The sequence below is a fragment of the Balaenoptera ricei genome, chromosome 11 (genome assembly GCF_028023285.1).
Source record: "Balaenoptera ricei isolate mBalRic1 chromosome 11, mBalRic1.hap2, whole genome shotgun sequence".
NCBI classification, from domain to species: Eukaryota; Metazoa; Chordata; class Mammalia; order Artiodactyla; family Balaenopteridae; genus Balaenoptera; species Balaenoptera ricei.
Window position 1 is genome coordinate 66,082,537 of NC_082649.1, and position 21,949 is coordinate 66,104,485.

General features: G+C 36.6%; 1 protein-coding gene across 6 annotated transcripts in view; it reads right to left on the minus strand.

Annotated features, from left to right (window-relative positions):
* Nucleotides 1-21,949, minus strand: part of SETD2 (SET domain containing 2, histone lysine methyltransferase) — a 118,483-nt gene that overhangs the window by 47,238 nt on the left and 49,296 nt on the right. For 4 of the 6 annotated variants that reach the window (XM_059939467.1, XM_059939466.1, XM_059939469.1 and 1 more), the window contains exons 7-12: nucleotides 21,158-21,235; nucleotides 19,354-19,451; nucleotides 17,157-17,283; nucleotides 8,578-8,712; nucleotides 7,705-7,824; nucleotides 5,630-6,292 (exon numbers count right to left, since the gene is read on the minus strand). In XM_059939467.1, coding sequence (XP_059795450.1) covers nucleotides 5,630-6,292; nucleotides 7,705-7,824; nucleotides 8,578-8,712; nucleotides 17,157-17,283; nucleotides 19,354-19,451; nucleotides 21,158-21,235 — 1,221 coding nt within the window. Of the gene's footprint in view, nucleotides 1-2,678; nucleotides 2,897-5,629; nucleotides 6,293-7,704; nucleotides 7,825-8,577; nucleotides 8,713-17,156; nucleotides 17,284-19,353; nucleotides 19,452-21,157; nucleotides 21,236-21,949 lie in introns of all 6 variants that reach the window. The other 2 variants (XR_009505837.1, XR_009505838.1) reach the window with 2 other exon arrangements.

Consider the following 21,949-nt stretch of genomic DNA (forward strand, 5'->3'; position numbering starts at 1 on the left):
GTAATTTTAATAACCTGTTAAGACTGCTACCACTGTATAGAAATACAGAAAAAGGAATGATGGATTAGAAAACCATCATTTGTTAACAATCATAGCTGTACAAGATTCAGGCAAATTCACTGGATGGATAAATTTCACAAAAAAGAGTATTTATTATTTCCAAAGGTGCTCCTATATTATACTCTTTAATTATAAAGGGGAAAATAGTAACTTTACATTGGAGAAACCTGGCAGACACCAACTTAACCAAGTGACTGAAGTTGACAATGCCAGTAATGGGATAAACGAACATTCCAAACAGAACTTCAGACAAACCCAAATTGAGGAATATTCTAAAAACTTTTAAAATATTCAAAAATGTGAAGTTTATAAAAGCCAAAGACTGAGGAACTAACTATTCCAGATTAAAGGATACTAAAGAGATACAACTCAATGTAACGCTTGATCTCAGGTTAGATTCTGGATCAGAAATTTTCTTTTTTCTACAGAGGACATTATGTGCACAAGTGGCAAAATCTGAATGAAGTCTGTTTAACAGATTAATAGTATTGTGTCACTGTAATTTTCTGATTTCGATAAGTACACTGAAGTCATAAAGAAGAATGTCCTTGTTTTTAGGAAATACACACTAAAATATCTAGGCGCAGTGGGCATGATATCTATAACTTATTCTTTAAAAGTTAAAAAGAAATTAAGAGAAAATGTTAAGGTAAATTTGGTAAAATGTTAACACTGGGGAATCTGGATGAAGGGTTTAGAAGAATTTTTACTGTTTTTAACATACATCTGTCACTGGATGTGTATCACATGAAGAATACATAAAGAACAGTATTCTTGCAGTTTTCCTGTAAGTCTGAAATTACATCAAAATCAAAAGTTAAGAACATTAAGAAGAAAAATTTATATATTTTCATTATGGTTATATATAAAACTAGATTATACCAACTTATCTGTACTCAAAAAGTCTCTTAAGTTTCTGACTAACTTGATCATGGTCCTGAGGGAAGAACAACATTCCTTACAGGTGTCTTCTAGCCCAGTAATTCTATAATGTATTTACTCTCCCACTTCTCAGATAGTCCTATATCCAAATCACTTCAAGTAACTTTTCCTAAACAGAGTCAAGACTTTTTTTTTTAAAAAGTAACTTCATGGGTTATGGAAACATGGTCATTATGTCTTTAGGGGAAATAGAATTAAGAGCTCACCCAAAAGAATAAAGTGTCAAAATGACTTCATTCAAAATCAGAATGTTTAGAGCAGCCAGGTTCTGTACTTTATCATTTAGATGAGGTGTTGGCAAACCTTTTCAGTAAAGGACAAAGCAATAAATATTTTAGGCTTTGTTGGCCATCCAGTCTGATGCAACTACTCAACTCTACCAGTACAGTGCAAAAGCAGTCACAGACGTATGTAAATGAATGAACTTGGCTGGGCTCCCAAAACTTCATTTACGAAAAAAGGCAGCGGGGCAGATTAGGCCAATCCATAATTTAGATGAAAGTATTATCTGATAATAAAGAAACCAGGCTACTAGGAAGTTTTAGACCATGTTTGCCTTTTATCAAATGAGATTCTTATTACAAAAATTCAATGTAGTTGTACCTAAAATAGTGCTCTTTGGAGGCAATTCTGTATGTTAAACAAAAGGATAAGTAATACTGATCCTTTTGAAGACAGAATAATGTCTACTAAGGATTTTGAAATTTATTACAGAAATTCAGGGCACATCATTTCATTTTGAAATGTTGCATAGCAGATTTCACATATTAGTTAGGAACTGAAATTCCAAGCAGTGACTCAAAACTTGTTTTATTTTTTTTGACCACGCAGCTTTTGGGATCTTAGTGCCCCGACCAGGGATTGAACCCAGGCCCCCAGCAGTGGAAGCACAGAGTCCTAACCACTGGACCGCCAGGGAGTTCCCCCAGACTCAAAACTTTTCAGTTGAGTAACTCTCTGAATTATTTAAAACTTCTGTAGAGAGTTCAATGCTTAACTTTCTAGGAAAATAATATGTTTAATTAAAGATAATATCTGGAGAATAAAGATGAAAAAGATAATAAGGATGGTTCTTAAGAAAAGTCCAACTTATCACATGTACAAAATGTCCCTAAATCATCTAATCCAGATGTAACTATAACTACTCAGACTTCACTATAAGGAGACACACATCCTGTAACCTAAATGTTTATAAGAGAGGCTCTGGAATCACTAGCCATCACAATCTCTCAGCTGTTTAACTGCAACTGAAACTGCCAAATTCACGAGAACCTTACCTCTTCTTCTCATGATCCAAATGAAGATTTTCCAGTCAAGTTTATAATTAATCATCACTTATAAACAGCTGTTTTGCCCTGTGAAGTCTCGGGTATATTTTCAGCATGAGGGGTGATGTACAGTAATTCCTTTTACAAACAGAAATATATGCACATGTCCCTGCTGAAAATGTAGCCCAGTTAATTTGCATGTGAAAATGAATACATGCTCATGTGTAGCAATGTGCTAAGTGATGTTTCTTGTTGAGGTCTACTTTAGGAGTCAAAAATGTGTAAGCCTTGTAGAGCCAAGGCAGTGGTCCTGTGTATAGAGGTATAGAAAAAGTAGCTCACTTAATCCTTTCTCGCCAGGAGTCGGGATTTTCCCAGAACGACATCCATTGTCGGCAATGGACGCACCAAAATAACGCCGGTGCCAGTGAGTTAACCACCTCTGTCCTCTTTTCACCTATTATATTTTTCATGCATCATCCAACTTCCCAACCATCTTCCTGTTTTCTTCACAGAATGCACGCTAGGTTCTTGTTTTTCTTCAGCACGAAGTTGAAAATGGAGTTGAGAAAAGGAGACACATGGTCAGCTGGTGATGTTAACAAGCTCCTTGCTGCCCTGAGAAGCTAGATGGAAATGGTTCAAGTTACAAGGGGGATCATCATCAGATCTGGGAGGACAAAGAGTAATTCATGAAGCTTCATTCCCTTCCCTCCCACCCGCTTTCATTTACTGATGATCCCTATAGTCTGCCTTCACAGCAAAATCAAGATTAAGAAATCTGAAGCAACCTCTTTCAGTTCTTCACTCCATCCAGTATGTAGAAAGGACAAGTGGAACACATGTCCAGCAATGTTACAGTGGCCCAGGAAGGTCAGGGAAGCTTGGAGTGGCTAACATAACCACAATCTTAGATCAATGCTTTTTAGTATAATCTTGAAATTAACACCAGCAACTAACACATGCTTGGTAACAGGTGCTTAATAAAGGTTGGTTGAATAACACATTTTCTTTTCTGCCAACGTCTACTTGAACACACAGGTGGAATTCAGACAGAAGTAGTTAACTCTTTCAATGCCGGGAATAGGATGGATATATAGTAATCACATCAAGTCGTTTCTCTAAAACATGTTCAAATTATGGGTTCCCTAGCTGAAGTACATTTTTTAAGGACAACTATAACCGGTTTTGAAATTAGAACCATGGTGAATGTTAATTAGAATGATAGATGAATTAAGAACCCCAGCACCAATGCATAACAAAACATCACAGTTCAGGCAAGCAAAAACATTTCTCAGTAATGCAATTCTAGATGGGTAATGATTCCAGAGCAAACTATAAAGTTTGAGGAAGGAGGATTTTATTTAATAACTTCCTTGATGCTAAGAACTGGGATAAATACAAAATATGAAGGTTAAGAAGAATATATTTTAGGTACAAATAAAATTTTAAACCTCAAGTCAAGAGGATCATCAGTCTACATAGTACTGTGCAACTACTTCGATCTTTCAGATAGGAGTGAAGAGGACAAGCAAGGGAAGAAATAATTTTGTAGGACTCAAAAACATTTAAGTCTGGAGTGTGAGTTTAAAGTACCAGTTATATCTAATTGAGTTAAGGATATCCCAGAGAATAATTTATATCATTACAATTATAATTAAAAAAAACTACCATACAGAGAAACAAAAACATTTACTTATTGCAGATTTTAAGAAGAGACAGGTTTTTAAGAAATTAAGATGATTATGTCTTTTTTTTTTTTTTTTTCTGTATTACATCAACCAGAGCCTTCTCAGGCAAAAGTGAACTACTAGGTCTACAACCCCCCTCTCTATAAAACTATGTCTGTAAGGTCTTTTCTACCTTCACCTGAGTGCTTGTCTCCATTTCCACCTTCCTTACTGAGCCAATCATAGTACAGGCTCTACTAGCAGTCTCCAAACACAAGAGGGACTTCGTCCAGGGACTCCTGTGATCTCACAAAGCAGGCCTTAAATAAAGGTTCACACAAATGACTGTCTCAGCAGCTCTTTCAATTAATTGCAACTCCAGTTCCTGCGTTCACATGTTGTATCATAAACAGATTTACTCTGAATCTTTCCTTTTATATTTATAAAAAGGTCAGATTTCAAATAATAAGGCTGAGTTTATGCTGAACTGTAGGTGATCAAAGAGTAGCATGAGTAAGAGCTCAAATGGGTAAATGAGAGCTGAAACCACACCATACTTAAAGACGGGTCTCAACACAGTAAATTACAAATGCAAAAATAAGCACAGTGCACAACCAACCAACTACTCATTCTGCTAAGTGTAAGGATAGTTCCCTATGGGTCAAATGGTAGGATATAATGGGTGAGCTTTCTGGTCATAATTGGGAACAGAGAAGACTCAGGTGTCCATTTTGCTGCAACTCTGTATTCTTGGTTTATCTGGTTGCTTCACCTCTGGCGCCAGAAAGGAGGAACAGAAAAACAGAGGCTAGGTAGTAACCTGTTCCCACAGGGTCCTCAAGACCTGGATCCCAGGATCCCACTTACAATCAGAATTTGGCACATCTCTCCTAGGCTCATCCTGTTATTCACTTCTGTGTTTATCCAAGACCCAGACTGGGTTCTCTGCAAAGAAAACCCTGCACATCATGCTATATACTTTAACAAGTGATTATGCAAGTATTAGATGTAAGGGTTCCAGAACTCTGTATTTTTCCTCTCGATGACATCTTCTGGCCAGAGAAATAGGCATTTAAAAGCAGGCCTATTTCAGAAACAATAATAAAACTGAATATGAACTAGCTCCATATAATGTTGTTTTACTGGAACAGATATTTATGTTCAATAGTTTGTTTTTGTTTTTTTTTTGTCATGAGACATTCCACCAAGCTAACAAGCATGATTCTATAGCTTTATATGTTCAATCATTTTTGATGAGAAGTTGCAAAATTACCTTAGCTTCCAATTAATTTTATTTTTAATTAATTTCTAGTTAATCCAATAAATTAATTTCCAATTATTTTAAACATTCATTTTTTTCTTACAGACTTAAATGTAGAATCCATGTTTGTTACTCAAAGGATTTTTGTTTTTAATGTAAAGACCACTTGAATGACTGAATTTACTGTTGTGATATACTTTTGTAAGCAAGGAAAAGGGGGATGTTTGTATATTAGTTTGGCTGGTATCTCTGGCCAAGGTTTAAAAGACATTATTTATTTATAAAGACATTTATAATTAGCTGACAGAGAGATAGTATTCCATTTTTCAAAAATACATATAGCTAGAAAAGTAGGTAATTCGACTGAAGGTTTATAGAACTCTAAACCTGGGTAATTCAGGTTAAAATGAACAGAAATGTTTTCTTACCTTTAGGTCTTTCCAACTGTCCAGGAGCTTGGTGGCCAAATCACTTATATCTACTGTTTTATCTGGCTGTTCCTGGCTCCTCTCACTCTCCACATCAGATACACCCTCCTCTTCATCTTGGGATGGTGTTTCCTCAGCAATAGGTTCATCTAGTTTTGTGCCATTGCTCTCTTTAGGCTCTATTTCAGTGTCAGCCTCTGGTTCACATGTGGGTAGCTTACTGGCCTCCACAGCAATTTCATTATCAACTTTAGATTCAGGCAGCTGTTGTGTGAGTAGCTGTTGTGACTGTAACTCTTCCTCTTCTTCTACAGGGACGTTTTCTAACTGGTCAAGGTCCTCTTTGCCATCCTTGCCTTCTAACTCGCTGGTAGCATCAGAGATCGCACTGTCCATGCTATTTTCACTTATAATTTTAAGTCTGCGAAACATTAGCTTCTTGGGGGTGTCTGTGTCAGCTTCTATGCTCAGCTTGGTGGAAGGATCAGGTGTGTTGAGCGGTGTGTGAGCACGTGACGTATTCTCGCTAGAATACCCATCTCCTTCACTCAGCTGAGGGACAGCAGTCTTGGTTTGAGACCAACGTTGAATAATAGGAAGTACTTTGCTTTCCTCCAACATATTTTTAGTAGGAATGGGTAAATGTTCCAAAGTCTTTATAATCTGATTAAACATAATTTAAAAAAAACAAACATCACTTTGTACAGTTGACTTTTCAAGCCTCTCCATGGGACTCAGATCAATTCTGCAAAAGCAGTGGTTTTTTTACTGTCTTATTAAATTAAGACCTAAATCTTGTAACCACAGACGGATTTAAATGTCATAATATTACTTTCCTCTAGTATGGAAGGAAAAGTGTTTGATTTTTTATTTTTTTGGCTGCACCACGAGGCATGTGGGATCTTAGTTCCCCAACCAGGGATCAAACCCGTGCCCCCTGCAGCGGAAGCTCAGTCTCAACCACTGGACCACCAGCGAAGTCCCAGAAAAGTGTTTTAATAAGCCTGACCAGCAAGAATAAAATGTGGAGCAGGTGACTGCTCACACACCAAATAGGACTAATTTAATTAATATTCTCCACCAGTAGTTCTCAAACCCAGGTAGATTTTTTAAAAATATAAACAATACTGGACCTCATCCTGGGTATGTTTTTCTAAAAAGTTTCCCAAGTGACTGTGATAAAGGCTTGGGAACTAAGCAACAATATATATTTAAATGTCTTGCATACAAACAAAAAATGCAGATATTACTTAACCTCCTTAGCCTTTGACAAACAGCTGTCTAGCAAAGAGAGACACTCTCTTCATTCCGAGATAACCACCCCCACCCCACACTCTGAAATCCAAGAATTTCTTCCAAAGTACTCCCCCAATGTAGTTCTACAGAAACCCCAAGGCTTCCCCAACTCCTACTTATTGCTGAGTCTCCTGGGAGAAGGATGGAGGCAAGAGAATCACTCATTTGCCCACTCACGTTTTTGTTTTTAGAAGTATATTATTAAATGACTTTGGGATTATATTAGCACTTATGATTAAAAAGAACTACATTTAAATCAAGTTAGAAAATATTGTGTATTTCATGGGACGGTATAAATATAACAATTCCACTAACAACATTGTCAGTGAACATCTATTTAGATCTTTTAAAACAATTTACTCCTCAAAATGTTCTTACTCTTGTCATCCAGAATTCAGCTCTTCATAATTTTTTAGAACCCCAGAATTTAAGTTCCATATGGTTTCCTATCTTTTTAAAACTACGGTTTTAGCAACACACTGGATCTTTCACTTAACTATGATACTAGTATATCTTGCTCTTGCAGTTCCCAACTATGTAGTACTAAGCTTTAAAAGATACCATAGGGAAAACCACTGGGCAAACTCACTTCCAGCAAGGTGTATGTAAAGTTACAGTTATAGGAATGATATTGGGATGATAAAATGATGTAATTATTTAATATGAGTAGTAAATATAGTGCTAAATTCATTATCACTGATATTATCACAATACCCTCAACCTAAATAATAAATATAGTGGTCTTAAGAAACAAGCAGGTCAGCTGAATGTGAACTGACCTCTTCCTGAAGCTTCTGGTTACTTTCCCGGCCATCACCTAGTTCTGCCATCCAGATCCACAACAAAGACAGCCCATGACGTTCCAGAAAGGACTTCAGGCAAGACTGCGAATGTGTGTTCTTCCATGGGGGAAGCGAAGCAGGATGCAGGGTATTGGGGGGTGGGAGGAGGGAGACACATAATACCAGAGAGAGTGTTAAAGAGGGCCCACAGAGAGGACTAAACAGTTCATTTATATTCACAAAGAAACCTAGAAATTCTATTTTGATTAATCTACTAGAACTGTGCAATTAATGAATGCTTTAAAGTGAGAGATTATAATCTTTTTTGATACTTAAAATGTCAACCTGGACTTTACTAAAGTTCAAATTTTGAAGGACTAAGAAAAAAATTATATTCACCATTTTTACTGAAAAAGCTAAACCTATAAAAAAATTTAAAAATCTTTTCTTATTATCCAACTTCTTGTGGAATATTTAATAAACTGGAGTAAATATGATTACTGTTAAAATTCCTTGCTTTGAGATCCTGTGGTAAAAATGGCCTTGCCATGCTAATAATCAAGTGGCGGTAGGGAGAGACCCTCTATCAAGTGTCATGAATTGTTACACACACAAAAAAAATTCCACCATGTTCTTTGACTAGAGAGAAGACACACAATATCTACTAATAGATTAAATAATGCTGAACTCTTAAGACATTTTTAAGAGTACAAGTTTTCAAAGTCATATAGAACTCACATATCCATTTTAAAAACGAGTAACTCTTCTCATATCAGAATTATTCCTTTTCCATTCATCATTCTGGATTGTAGTTTAAATGTCCCACCTCAAGTTCAGAAATAAAAAATAAATTAATATCAAAGTGTTCACCTGTATGAGCTTGAGACAGGTAAGTTTCTGTTCCAAAGTTTCAATTCTAACCATTAGCCGGGATAAGCTGAGCACCTGGTTTTTATCAGAGAGACCCTCACCATTCTCCATCAGGGCTTCTAGCTCTCCATCCACCTGCCACAGCAAGGAAAAATATCTGGTTATAGACAACAACAACAACAACAACAAAACCCCCCCTAATCTAAGAATCAAACAATCTGAAAAGATGCTCGACCTCACCAGTAATAAGGAAAACTAAGACCACAGTAAGAAACCATATTACACTCACTATAAGAAGTCTGATAAAATCAAGTCTAGGCAAAGATGTGGGTCAAAACAAACTTTTGTACACTGCTAATGAAAATATAAATTGGTATGATCAATTTGAAAAGCATTTCATTCAATCATCAAATATTTACCAAGCACTTATACATCAAGTATAGTTCTAGGTGCTAAAGACATTGCAATGAAGCAAAACAAAAAAATCTGCCTTTATGGGAGGAAGAAAAATTATATTAAGTGAGAAGTATGTCAGGGAAAAAAAAAAGTATGTCAGAAAAAATAAAGCATTGAAATAAAGCTTGAAAAATAAAATATTTGTATCCCCTATGCCTAGCCACTGTACACCTAAGAATAAACCCTAGAGAAACTTCTGCACATGTGTACTCTGAGAATCAGAAGAATGTTCATTGAACAGCCATTCATAAGAGCAAAAAACTGCCAACAACCCAAATGCCTGTGGCCAGGCTGGATAAACCGGCATGTTCACATAATGGCATATACCACAATGAAAGGAATCAAGTGCAGCCAAATGCAACAAAAATTATCAATCTTAGCAAACATAATGTTATGTAAAAAAACTAAAGTTCCAGAATACTGCATGCTGTATGAATCCGTTTCTCTGCACCTCAAAAACAGATTTTTTATAGATACATACCTGAAAAGTCTATTTTAAAATGGCAAGGGGGACTTCCCTGATGACGCAGTGGTTAAGAATCCGCGTGCCAATGCAGGGGACACCGGTTCGATCCCTGAGCCGGGAAGATCCCACATGCCGCAGAGCAACTAAGCCCGTGGCCACAACTACTGAGCCTGCGCTCCAGAGCCGAAAAGCCACAACTACTGAGCTCACACGCTACAACTACTGAAGTCTGCACACCTAGAGCCCGTGCTCCGCCAACAAGAGAAGCCACCACAATGAGAAGCCCGCATACCACAATGAAGATTAGACCCCGCTCACCGCAACTAGAGAAAGCCCGCGCACAGCAACGAAGACCCAATGCAGCCATAAATAAATAAATAAATAAATAAATAAATAAATAAATAAATAAATAAATAAATGATTTTTTATTCATTTGTTTGTTTGTTTTTAAAAAAGGGCAAGGGAGGTAAGACACAAAATTCAAAATGGTGGTATCCTCCAGGAGCTATAAGCAGAGAGAAGGAAGCAGAGAAGTGCTCACAAGCACATATAAAGTATAATTATAGTCTTTATAACTTACATAAATTCTTTGTTCCAAAGATATTAAATAATAGAGAACAACAGCAACAAAAAACAAGGTTCCAAAGGTTGTTTTCTAGCTGTGTTGCAGCAGTTATAAAAGATATAAAGACACCCTCACAGAACTTACTATCGGGGAGATAAAATTAACTCATATGAAAACGAACAATGAAGCATTAACTACAAATGTTAATGTTTAAAAACCTAAGAGGTCTAAGATGAAGGGAGTGCTTAAAATGAGAGTCACCAGAAATGAATTCACCAAAGTGGGGTTAGAAATAGGTAAGATAAATACAAGAGGAGGGAGGAAGCAGAAGGAAAAGTCTGAACAACCGGAAATGGAAAATTAGGACAGTGCATACTATGCTCAGCCTGGCTGGAATGGATAAGGTGCAGTGAGGAATGGAGAAAAATCTTATCAAAAAGAAGGCTGGTGTTAGAACATCTCAGATGTAATATAAAAGAATCTGGATTTGATGAGACTAAGTAAGAGAGCTCTATTACTGAATCCCAAAAAGGGAATAATATGATCAAAATGGAATTTGAGAATAATTAGTCTGACAATAACAGGATGAAATCTAGACAAGATAGAGATTGAAGGAGAAGAGATATAACGATAGCATTAAATCAACTTGACATGAAATGATAAAAGTACAGAATGAGCTGATAATAAATTAGAGAAAAGCAAACCTAAAAGAAAAAATCTTGAAATTTTCTGTTACTTAACTGGCTAAGTGTCTCACTTAATATAATTTTAGGCAAGGCATTGAAACATTTCTATTTCATATTATATCCCAAAACTCTTTTATTAGGGTATATAGAACAAAAATAAATGAGAAAATATAAAATGCTGCCTGCAAGAAGTTGAAGATACATAAACTCATTTTTTCCTTCTAAAAAGTACATTTGAGGCTCATCCTTTTTCGTTTCCAGTATTATTTCTTAGGTTTTGAATAGATTAAATACATGAACAGAAAAGCCAATTTATAGTTAAATCTTAATGTAAAACAATTTCCTTAAAGATGTTTTTTTCCTTGCATATCCTAAATGTAAAAATTTCCTGTGTCCCAAATTCCAGAGGATTAGCATAGGAAAGACCAAGGGCTTTAAAATACTACTTTCCCTCTCAAATACAAGAATCTTGCTTTTGACAGTTTTGAGATGCAAATATTCACTAAGCTTATATTTCCTTTTGGGGTTATTTCCTTTTCATAATTAGGCATGTAATCTTTAAAGTTAAAACTGAGTTGTTACTTTCATTCATCAATAAACTGAGTAGATATTACTGTATAAAAGGCACTACTGGGATATAAAAAAGTAGCATTCTTAAGGAAATAAACAGTAAAAATGTAGAAGTATAAATAACAAAATTTTGCAAACAAAATACAGAAGGTGAACAACCTTTGAACATTCCTACTATAATGATAAGCTTAATGGTTGTATTACATAAAAGTAAGCATGCCAATCCTAGTGGTGATATGATACAGCTTCCATAATTTTGGGTACTCAAGTGAACAATCAATTGTGGAATTAATAACTTTTAGGACATCTGCAGGGGAGGAAGCCAGGAGATGACTGACATTGATTGCTTTCATTAAATTTACTAAAAGTATTTATTTTTCATTTATGGGTCACCACCTTCGAAAAAGGATTTGTGGTAAGTACAAGGAGGATTAGGATGTATTTTAATAAATTACTGATAAATGAAAATTTATATGTATATAGACAATTCTACAGCACTTAAAAATTTATTCTGTTAATTACCTAATCAGTCCAAGAAAAATGTTTATTCTTTATTTTGGGGTATGAACCGTCTTTAATGGGTCTAAAGCACCATTGTTAATACATTCTGATAAATATAACATACATATAGAAACAATTAGTAAATAAACAGGTTTAATAAACAAACAGTTGAGCAATATCCATGGCAACCAACACTCAGGTAAAAGGGCAGGGTGGGGGGATGGGGAGGATACTGTCAGTGTTCCTGAAGTGCTCCACGTGCCCCTTCCTTGTTATAATACCTTCTCTTCTTAACTCTAGAGATAATGTCTCCTTACTTTTTAGGAAATAGTTCTGATTTTTAAAATAAGTTTACTACATATATTATAAATCCCTAAATATTATAATTTTGTCTGTTTTTAATCTTTATGTAAATGAAATCACACTGGACAAAAAATCTTTGTGCCATGGTTCTTTTTCAATCAACTTTACATTTTAAGCAATCATTTTTGCATGCAACCATAAGTTTCTTTATTTTTGTGACTAGTTTTTCATCATATATTATAATTTATTCATACTAATGTTAATGGGTACTTGAGTTGTTTCTACTTTTTCTAATGTAAGCAATGCTGCTGTGATTCCTGATGTGCATTTTAAACAAGTCTCTCTCTGGTTATAGACCTAGGAGTGCAACTGCTGGCTCATATAGTATACATACATTCACCTTTAGTAAATAACACCAAAGTGTTTTCAAAAGTGATTGTATCCATTTACACCTCCACCACCAGTGTATGAGATCTACTGTTCCTGTGTATCATCTGACTTAATTTTTATCAATGTGGTCAGTATGCAAATAACATCTGATAGTAGTTTTAATTTGCACTCCCCTGATTACTAATGAGGTTGAACACCTTTCCACATGTTTACTGGCTATCTAGATTACTAAAGTGTCTATGGAAGTTGCTTATTTTTCTTTTGGGGCTATTTTTTTCTTATTGATTAGACAGAGCTCTCTATATATTCCAGATACTAGGATTTGTTTGTTATCTGCTGAAAGCAACTATTTCCTTTCTTATGTGGCTTTTCACCCTCTTTATTGTGTAAATTAGTTACTGTTAATTTGTTTCACAAACTCAAAAGAGATTAAGGTAAATTTCAGACTATTCCCTGTTTATAATTTACAAACTACAAATAACATCAGATAATAGTAGGGATTTATTATACCTCCATCAACTAAGTATTTAATTAAGTACCTAGTTTGTGACATACCCAAAGAAGACAATCACCTGTCCTGGAAGAGCTTACAGTTTTAAGTGGATAAACTGTATGTACATAGCTTCAATCATAAGAGCAAGGAATAAGAAATGTTCACCAATCAAAGGTTAATATGGGGGGACAGATGCAGACTACAGTGCCATTAAAATATTCTTGTTAATAGTTAAAATATGCAAAACTATATTTTAAACTGCTGCTATCTTTTCCTTTCCATGGCATCCCCTACCCAAAAGAATTCCAAAAACTAACACTTGGGAATTTCTTTCTTTCCTTTTTTTTTTTGGCTGTACCACGCAGTTTGTGGGATCTTAGTTCCCCGACCAGGGATGGAACCCAGGGCTATGGCAGTGAAAGCACCGAGTTCCCTGCCAGGGAACTCCCTAACACTTGGGAACTTCAAGAGGTGCTACTTTTGTGATTCTATTCAACTGTACCTGACCAGAACTCAGAATCTAAGCATCCAGCCGCAATTTCAGTAGGAGACCAATCCAATTAAAACTAAAGTGGAGTTAAACTCTTCATTACAGTCAAGGACAAACGACCCTTCTAGGAACCCAGATTCACTCTGGGTCATTCCTCTATCAGGGTAAAGTTTCATACAAAACATCCCTGTTCCGGAACAGCTTCAAATTCACATCTGGAGGGCTTCACTGGTGGCGCAGTGGTTAACAGTCCGCCTGCTAATGCAGGGGAAATGGGTTCGAGCCCTGGTCCGGGAAGATCCCACATGCCATGGAGCAACAAAGCCCGTGCGCCACAACTACTGAGCCTGCGCTCGAGAGCCAGCGAGCCACGACTACTGAAGCCTGCACGCCTAGAGCCTGTGCTCTGCAACGAGAAGCCACTGCAATGAGAAGCCCACGTACCGCAACAAAGGGAAAGCCCGTGTGCAGCAACGAAGACCCAAAGCAGCCAAAAATAAATAAATTAATAAATTAAAATAAAAATTCACATCTGGAGCAACCCATGACTTCAGCCCACCAACTGACTAGATTCACTTTACATCTAATTTAGTCTACAATACCATAAAATACTGATATGAACACACTATTACCAGAATAAAAACAAGCAAGCAAAAACCAGGAATATCTACATCTTGGTCCCTTGGGGTTGTTCCTGAATCTTATCAGGAAAGTAGAAAGCCATCTGATATTGTTATGATGGCAGTATAAAACCACCCAGGAAACCATCACACTACAATAACACTCCCCACCAATAATGCAGTTTTTAATGTAAGTTCTGAAAACAGAAAATAGCCAAAGGGAAGCTTTTATGGAGATTTTAGCTTAGGTCAACATGTTTAATGACTACTTTGTGGTTGCTCTGATAAACTATCAATTACATGAAACAAGAGTTAAAAATAAAAGTAATCTTGATGAAGTTTAAAGAAAAATTCCCTGTAATAGTCAGGTCCAAAAGCTAATAGGCTATGACCCAGTGACCCCACTTCCATGGATATACCTTAAAGAAACATGTACAGAAGAGACATGTGCAAAGACATTAAGAGCAAAGGATTGGAAACACAAGTGTTCATCAGTAGGAATATATGTAAATAAACTGTTATATGATGAAAACCTTTACAGCAGTTAAAAATGTACATATATATACATATACATACACCAACATGGAAGAGTAAAAAACAAATTGTAGGGGTTTCCCTGGTGGCGCAGTGGTTAAGAATCCGCCTGCCAGTGCAGGGGACACGGGTTCATCCCTCGTCCAGGAAGATCCCACATGCCGCGGAGCAACTAAGCCTGCGAGCCACAACTACTGAGCCTGCGCTCTGGAGCCTGTGAGCCACAACTACTGAAGCCCACACGCCTAGAGCCCGTGCTCCGCAACAAGAGAAGCCACTGCAATGAGAAGCCCACACACCGCAATGAAGAGTAGCCCCCGCTCACCGCAACTAGAGAAAGCCCACGTGCAGCAACGAAGACCCAACACAGCCAAAAAAATAAATAAAATAAAAATTTAAAAAAAATTGTAGAAATATATATATATATATATATATATATATATATATATATATATATATATCTCATTTCTAAAACTCTACACAAAGGAACTCAATACGGTTAAAAGCAAAGAAAAGAGCTAGACTAGCTCTTTCCCATCGCTTATTGGGTGACCTTGTAACCTCTGTGCTTTAGTGTTCTCATCTGTAAAAGAAGGAAAATCCTTGTACCTAACTTAAAAGGGTTTATTGTGAGAATTAAATGAGTTAATGTGTCAGGCGCTTAGAAGAGTGCTTAGCACACAGTTACAATATATATGCTCTCTAAAAAATAGAGCTGAAGCAACAATACTCTAAAGAGCATTTGTTCATCTTGGGTGGTAGAAGCATGAGTGTTTCTTGTAAACTTTCCCTTTTTGCATTTTTTAAATGACCCTTTTTTTGACCCTTTTTTTTTTTGAATTTTTAAATGGCCCTTTCTAATGCTTCCTGCTATCTAAGTCTTCTTATAGAATTCAGATTCTCAATAACTAATTCTCTCCAATTAATTTGGGTTTACTGACATCACCTTTTAAGTATTATATTTTTATCCCTTTCCTGACTTATGTTTTCTATCTGCTCAACTAAATAGTAAGACTACTGTCATTTATAATTCTTAACATAAGTATGGGTTCCTGAAAAGCCTAGGAATGAGCTAACTGCAAAAGACTCACAGGTGGATTTGCTGGTTAACACCTCTGGCCCCCTGGCTCCTTCTGGCCCTCCACTAAGATTCATAGGTCTGGGGATAGGCCCAAAAATGTGCATTTTTACAATGGACCCTGCCAAGTGGTTCTGAGGTGGAGAAACACTGCTCTGACAAAGGGATCCTCAGAAAAAGCGGAGGCGTGGGGGAATTTTTAAAAACGACACAAAATTCTTGTCCCAGTTAAGAGCTCCTGTAGTAGCAAGATACCACTCACCTCCAGTTGTGACTCAGGTGAACTGGGATAGAAGAAAGGCTATCAACCACTGTTCTAATGGATTAAATACAAGGACCATCTGAGACTATCCCTTTCTCACTCTTGGGTTGCCTGTTACCTCTCAAAACTCACCTTACGCTCCAAGGAGGATTTTTAGAGATTTTAAGAACACGTGCAAACAAAAGACAAAACAATATTAAAAGATTAGGAATGTAGATCAGACTTATGTGAGTCAACAGATAAACATGTTACTTATACATAAGATTAGGAGGTTTTTTTTTTTTTGAAATTCACGTTCTTTTATTTATTTATTTATTTATTTATGACTGTGTTGGGTCTTAGTTTCTGTGTGAGGGCTTTCTCTAGTTGTGGCAAGTGGGGACCACTCTTCATCGCGTTGCGCGGGCCTCTCACCATCGCGGCCTCTCGTTGCGGAGCACAGGCTCCAGACGCGCAGGCTCAGTAATTGTGGCTCACGGGCCCAGTTGCTCCGTGGCATGTGGGATCTTCCCAGACCAGGGCTCGAACCCGTGTCCCCTGCATTGGCAGGCGGATTCTCAACCACTGCGCCACCAGGGAAGCCCCAAGATTAGGAGTTTTACAGGCTCTCAAAAACTATTAGCCTGTCTGGGGGGCTTCCCTGGTGGTGCAGTGGTTGAGACTCTGCCTGCCAATGCAGGGGACACAGGTTCGTGCCCTGATCTGGGAAGATCCCACATGCCGCAGAGCAACTAAGCCCGTGAGCCACAACTACTGAGCCTGCGCGTCTGGAGCTTGTGCTCCGCAACAAGAGAGGCCGCGACAGTGAGAGGCCCGCGCACCGTGATGAAGAGTGGCCCCCGCTCGCTGCAACTAGAGAAAGCCCTCACACAGAAACGAAGACCCAACACAGCCAAAAATAAATAATAAATAAATAAATAAAAATTAAAAAAAAAAAACAAACAAACTATTAGCCTGTCTGTTTTCAAGATGACTTCAATAGTTCTCAGTATCCAAGTCTCATCTCCATGAAACAAAAATAGCAATCGTACTTCCTTTCCATGATTATCTCATTTGACCCTGAATTTCTCTGGTTGTAGTTTGACTTTTCAAAGTTCAATTAGGAAAGCTACCTCCCTTCTTAAAATGCACATGGTGACAGTTGAAAGAAGAATGGAACACTTACCGAATCCTTCTTCCGAGATCGTTCTTTCTTCATTTTCCCTCCTGCTGCTCTGATGCTGACTCTGTTCTCTCCTCCCAGGTAACCCCGACAATTAGCCGACCCACAGAAACATTTCTGCGCTTCTTTCCTGTTCGAGGAGCATAGGAAAGATGCCAATTATGTGAAAGTAAACCATAAAAAATGTTGATAGTATAGCAATTACATACAGGAGAAGAGTCAATCCAGCTTAAAGGAAAAAAACAGTTTTTTTAAGAGACACCAACAAACCTGATACTAGCTAATGGAAATGCCTGAAAATTGCTCTTAAAAATAAGTCATTCTTTATTAGCTAGACAAAACTAGCCAAGAAATTAATAAGTAATTTCTCCATTTATGAGAGTTTCTACTAATGTATGAAAATAAGAGATCATATATACCTGTTGGGGCTAAGAACAAAATTGCTTAAATAGATCAACACCTATAACTTATATGTAAATATTTAACTGACACACAGAACAAAATGTATTATTATGAACAGATATATAGATATAAAATGCATAATTAGTAAAGGACACTTAGAAGGAAACAAGTGGTTATTAAAAGTTATCATTACATAAGGATGAGACACTACTAATAAATATAATAATAAATATAAATAAATGTAATAAATAAATGTAACCATGGAGTCAAGGTAAAGTGGAGGAAAGAATACTGGCCTAAGTCTACAGCCCTGGGTATAAACCACCTCTGCCATTTATTTACTCTGCAACCAGAGCTACCCAAGGAAAACACGAAGGACTATTCCAAAAGTAAACTGATAGATTTAGTATATTACAGTAGCAATCAGAGGCACAAAATTTCCAGTTTCCTTTCTTTCAAAGAGGACAGTACAAATACAAGAGGAAAAAAAAAATAATGGAGGCCTACATGGAACCTGGTCAACCCCAGAATACTTGACCATTGCCTAGATCCATTAGTTCATGAGGTGTTGCAAAATGGTGATACCATTACTGGCTTCATTTATTAGCTAAAATAACCTCTATAAAGAATTTCCTCTCACCAACGGCTTGGTTTAATCAAAAATTCACTTGGGAAAGGAAGGATAAATCCTTGATTTTTTTCTTCTTTTAATTTTTAAACTAGTGGTTACTCGTAGGGAGAGGGAAAGGGGAAGGGGAAAAAGAGGGATAGGGGATTAAGAGATGTAACTATTATGCATAAAATAAATAAGCTACTAGGATGTACTGTACAATAGAGGGAATATAGCCAGTGTTTTGTAGTAACTATAGATGGAATATAACCTTAAAAATTGTGATTCACTATGTTGTATACCTGTAACTTATGTAATATTGCACATCAACTGTACTTCAATTAAAAAAAAAACAAAAACTAGTTTCCAAAATCATGAATTGGTTCCTTTCAATTATGACTAATGCGCTTTTATTTTTAAAATGTCATTAAAACTCATGGATTTTACGTAGTGTGTTTCAAACCACTTGCCATTATTATTCTTAATGATGCATAAGTGTTAATAAGAACTCTCCCACTTTTGGTAAGTGAGATTCTATTCAAGCTACCTCCGAAGTCCCTTTGACATGACCCTCCTAATCTTTTATAACTGGTTTTCTGGTATGAGGAGATTATCCAGAGTTATCTTGTTCAATACCTGTCCCAAAGTTGACACCAGACATTTCTCCGAGGAACCCTGTTCCTTTTAGTGCGGTTTTATTAAAACCACAATATAAATGCTAGGGGTATTCAGTGCTATTGCATCAGTTACTGGTTGTGGTAGAACTAGGTAACAAATTATTTTTCAGAGTACAATATGGTATAGATGAGACATGATAAAGTCATGAACTGATAACTGACAGATGAATTATGGCCACACAGGGATTCATTATATTGTTCTCTTTATACCATGTCAACACCCTGTTGACATTTCTGTAATAAAAAGTTTTAAAATTACATTAGAAACATAATTATATAAATAAGGCAGCATGAAGTTCAGAGAAGGAACATGTAGTTCCAGTACAATATCCCTTAATGGCCTGAAGTGTCATACAGAAGGAAAATACACAGAACTAAAAGAGAACACTATAGATAAGAACTGACAGTACATATAACTTCTTAGTAATTCACATCTAAGTTTTAGATTTCTATATCTGAACAGTCTATTTCTCCATCAGAAGCAGCAAAACAGAATGGAATCAATACTCACCCATATCTTTGGAACTGATAGTCAAATGTTAACTCTGAGCCTGAAGGAACCAGTTTGGTGGTAAAAAACCCAACTCTCAGTTGTCCGTTCACAGTCCACTGAGATGTTGTTTTTAAAAGAAAAGAAATTAGTAACTGGTTAATCTATGTGTGTGTGTGTTTTTTTTTTTTTAAAAAGATCATCATCATCTGCCTTAATTATGCATGTGCCTCTTTAGATAATAAAGGCTTTTCCAAATAGCTAACAGGGAAACTAAAAAAAAAAAAAAAACAGAAAAAACTTAAGTATCACTCTTATTTAATGAGCTACCAGATGAATATCATCTATAATTTAACTCTAATAAAAGTAACTGCTACTTTAACTTATCTTAATACACATTTCCACATGGTAAAGATTCACTTGTAGTAAAAATAGGCAAATATGGGATGCTTGGTGTCACTGAGTACCAGGCGAATTTGTATTACCTTATGTTGAAAGTAACTAAGATAAGATGGGGCGTGGAAAAAGGGAAACAACAATGCCAGAAGTTTAATTTCATGAAGCAGTGGACATAATGCTGAGTGTACAGAAAGGGAAGGGAAGCATCAGAACAGATACATAAAACTCAAAAATTAAAATGGGGGTAAATACACAGGGATTGGACCTTGTAGTTCCAGAATATGTAAGATGTAAGATGACTGGGAAGCTCCTGTCCAGACCATTTGAACCCCTACTGATGAAAAACCCAGACTTAAAGAGGTGAAGAGAAGCAGTACAGGTGGAGTCTCACAGCTAGACATGTGGCCACCAGCTGCAGGCAAAACTAGAACCAGAACTTAATTAGGTTAAATAATTTCACACTGGGTTCTCCTATTCGTTATATGTTTTGGCTCTTGGAAGAGCTGTATCTAAGATCTATTAGTACAGAGATCAAAGGGCAAAAAATATCCAAGAGTCAAAACTATTCAATATGAGAGGAAATCACTGATATATTTTTCTAGGGCGTGGGTCCATAGCTTTCTTAACCTAAAAAAGAACCAATATTCTAATGTGCATATATATGCTTTTTTTTTTAACTCTAAGCTTAAAACACAAATTAGACGGTACCAAGATCATTACCTCAAAATGTTACATCGAATTCGGTAAATGGATTTATCAAGTGTCAACTATGTGCCAGGCACAAGGACATAAAGATAACCAAGACCCAAAGTCTGGCCTTTGTTGAGGAGGAGAAGTATATCCACATGCATACCATATATCGTCTCTCTCATCTGTGGCCATTCAGCCCCTTATAAATGTTATTAAAACCACCAAATTTGGCACCTGGATAAGACTGATATAAAATCTGAATATAATAGTACACACTGGACTTCATCAAAATTAAAGTTTAGTTTTTCATTTCAGCACCTTAAACAATATCTAAAATTTATGGGCAGAGATGTGACAATTAAATGCAACTGGAGTTCCTGGATTGGATCCTAGACTAGAAAAATGACAGATGGCAAAACTTGAATAAGGTCTTTAGACGAGTTAGTAGTTAACAGTATTTCCTGGATTGGGTAATTGTATTATGGTTATGTTCAATGTAAACATTTGCAGAAGCTAGTGAAGGATAATATATAGGAACTCTGTACTATTTCAGCACTATTTATTATTTTATACATCTAAACTTACTTCAAAATAAATTTTAACAGAGTAAGAAAAAAAATCATTAAAATGATTAAAAAATAATATCCATGGGTACCTTTGGTATAGAATCTAAAATTAATAGTCAGAACAGCAGTCCTGAACAAATATCCCAAACTCTAAATCTACCTCAACTTACTTTTTGAGTCTCACAGTTTGGTTCACAGCTGTGATTCATGAACCGGGAGCAATTTCCTTTCTGAGTGGCATCTATTATCTAGGGAAAAGGATAATTTAACAGTTAAAAATGAGACCTTAAAACATATGTGCATTTTGCAAAGGCAAGGCATCCGGCAAATTTAAGACCCTTATCCCTAATCCCCCGTTCCTTTAGAGAACTCACTCATATTACTTTACACATCAAAGTGACAAATATCCGGGGCTTCCCTGGTGGCGCAGTGGTTGAGAATCTGCCTGCCAATGCAGGGGACACGGGTTCGAGCCCTGGTCTGGGAAGATCCCACATGCCACAGAGCAACTAGGCCCATGAGCCACAACTACTGAGCCTGCGCGTCTGGAGCCTGTGCTCCGCAACAAGAGAGGCCGCGATAGTGAGAGGCCCGCGCACCGCAATGAAGAGTGGCCCCCGCTTGCCGCAACTGGAGAAAGCCCTCACACAGAAACGAAGACCCAACACAGCCAAAAATAAATAAATAAATAAAGGAGTTTCTTTAAAAAAAAATAGTGACAAATATCCAACTTCTTCCTCAGAAAGATCTCTAACTATCAACATTTTACCTAGGGGGCAAAATTATCTCCATATATATCAATGTCTCATTTTCTTTTAGCTATTTCTTACATCCTATTATATTCCAATCTTACTTCCTGTGTTTAAAACTTCATTTTCAAATGCATGCGATACCACAGTGCAGTAGCTCTCAAACTTGAGTATGTATCTGAATCCACTGGAGAGCTTGTTAAAACTCTTGCT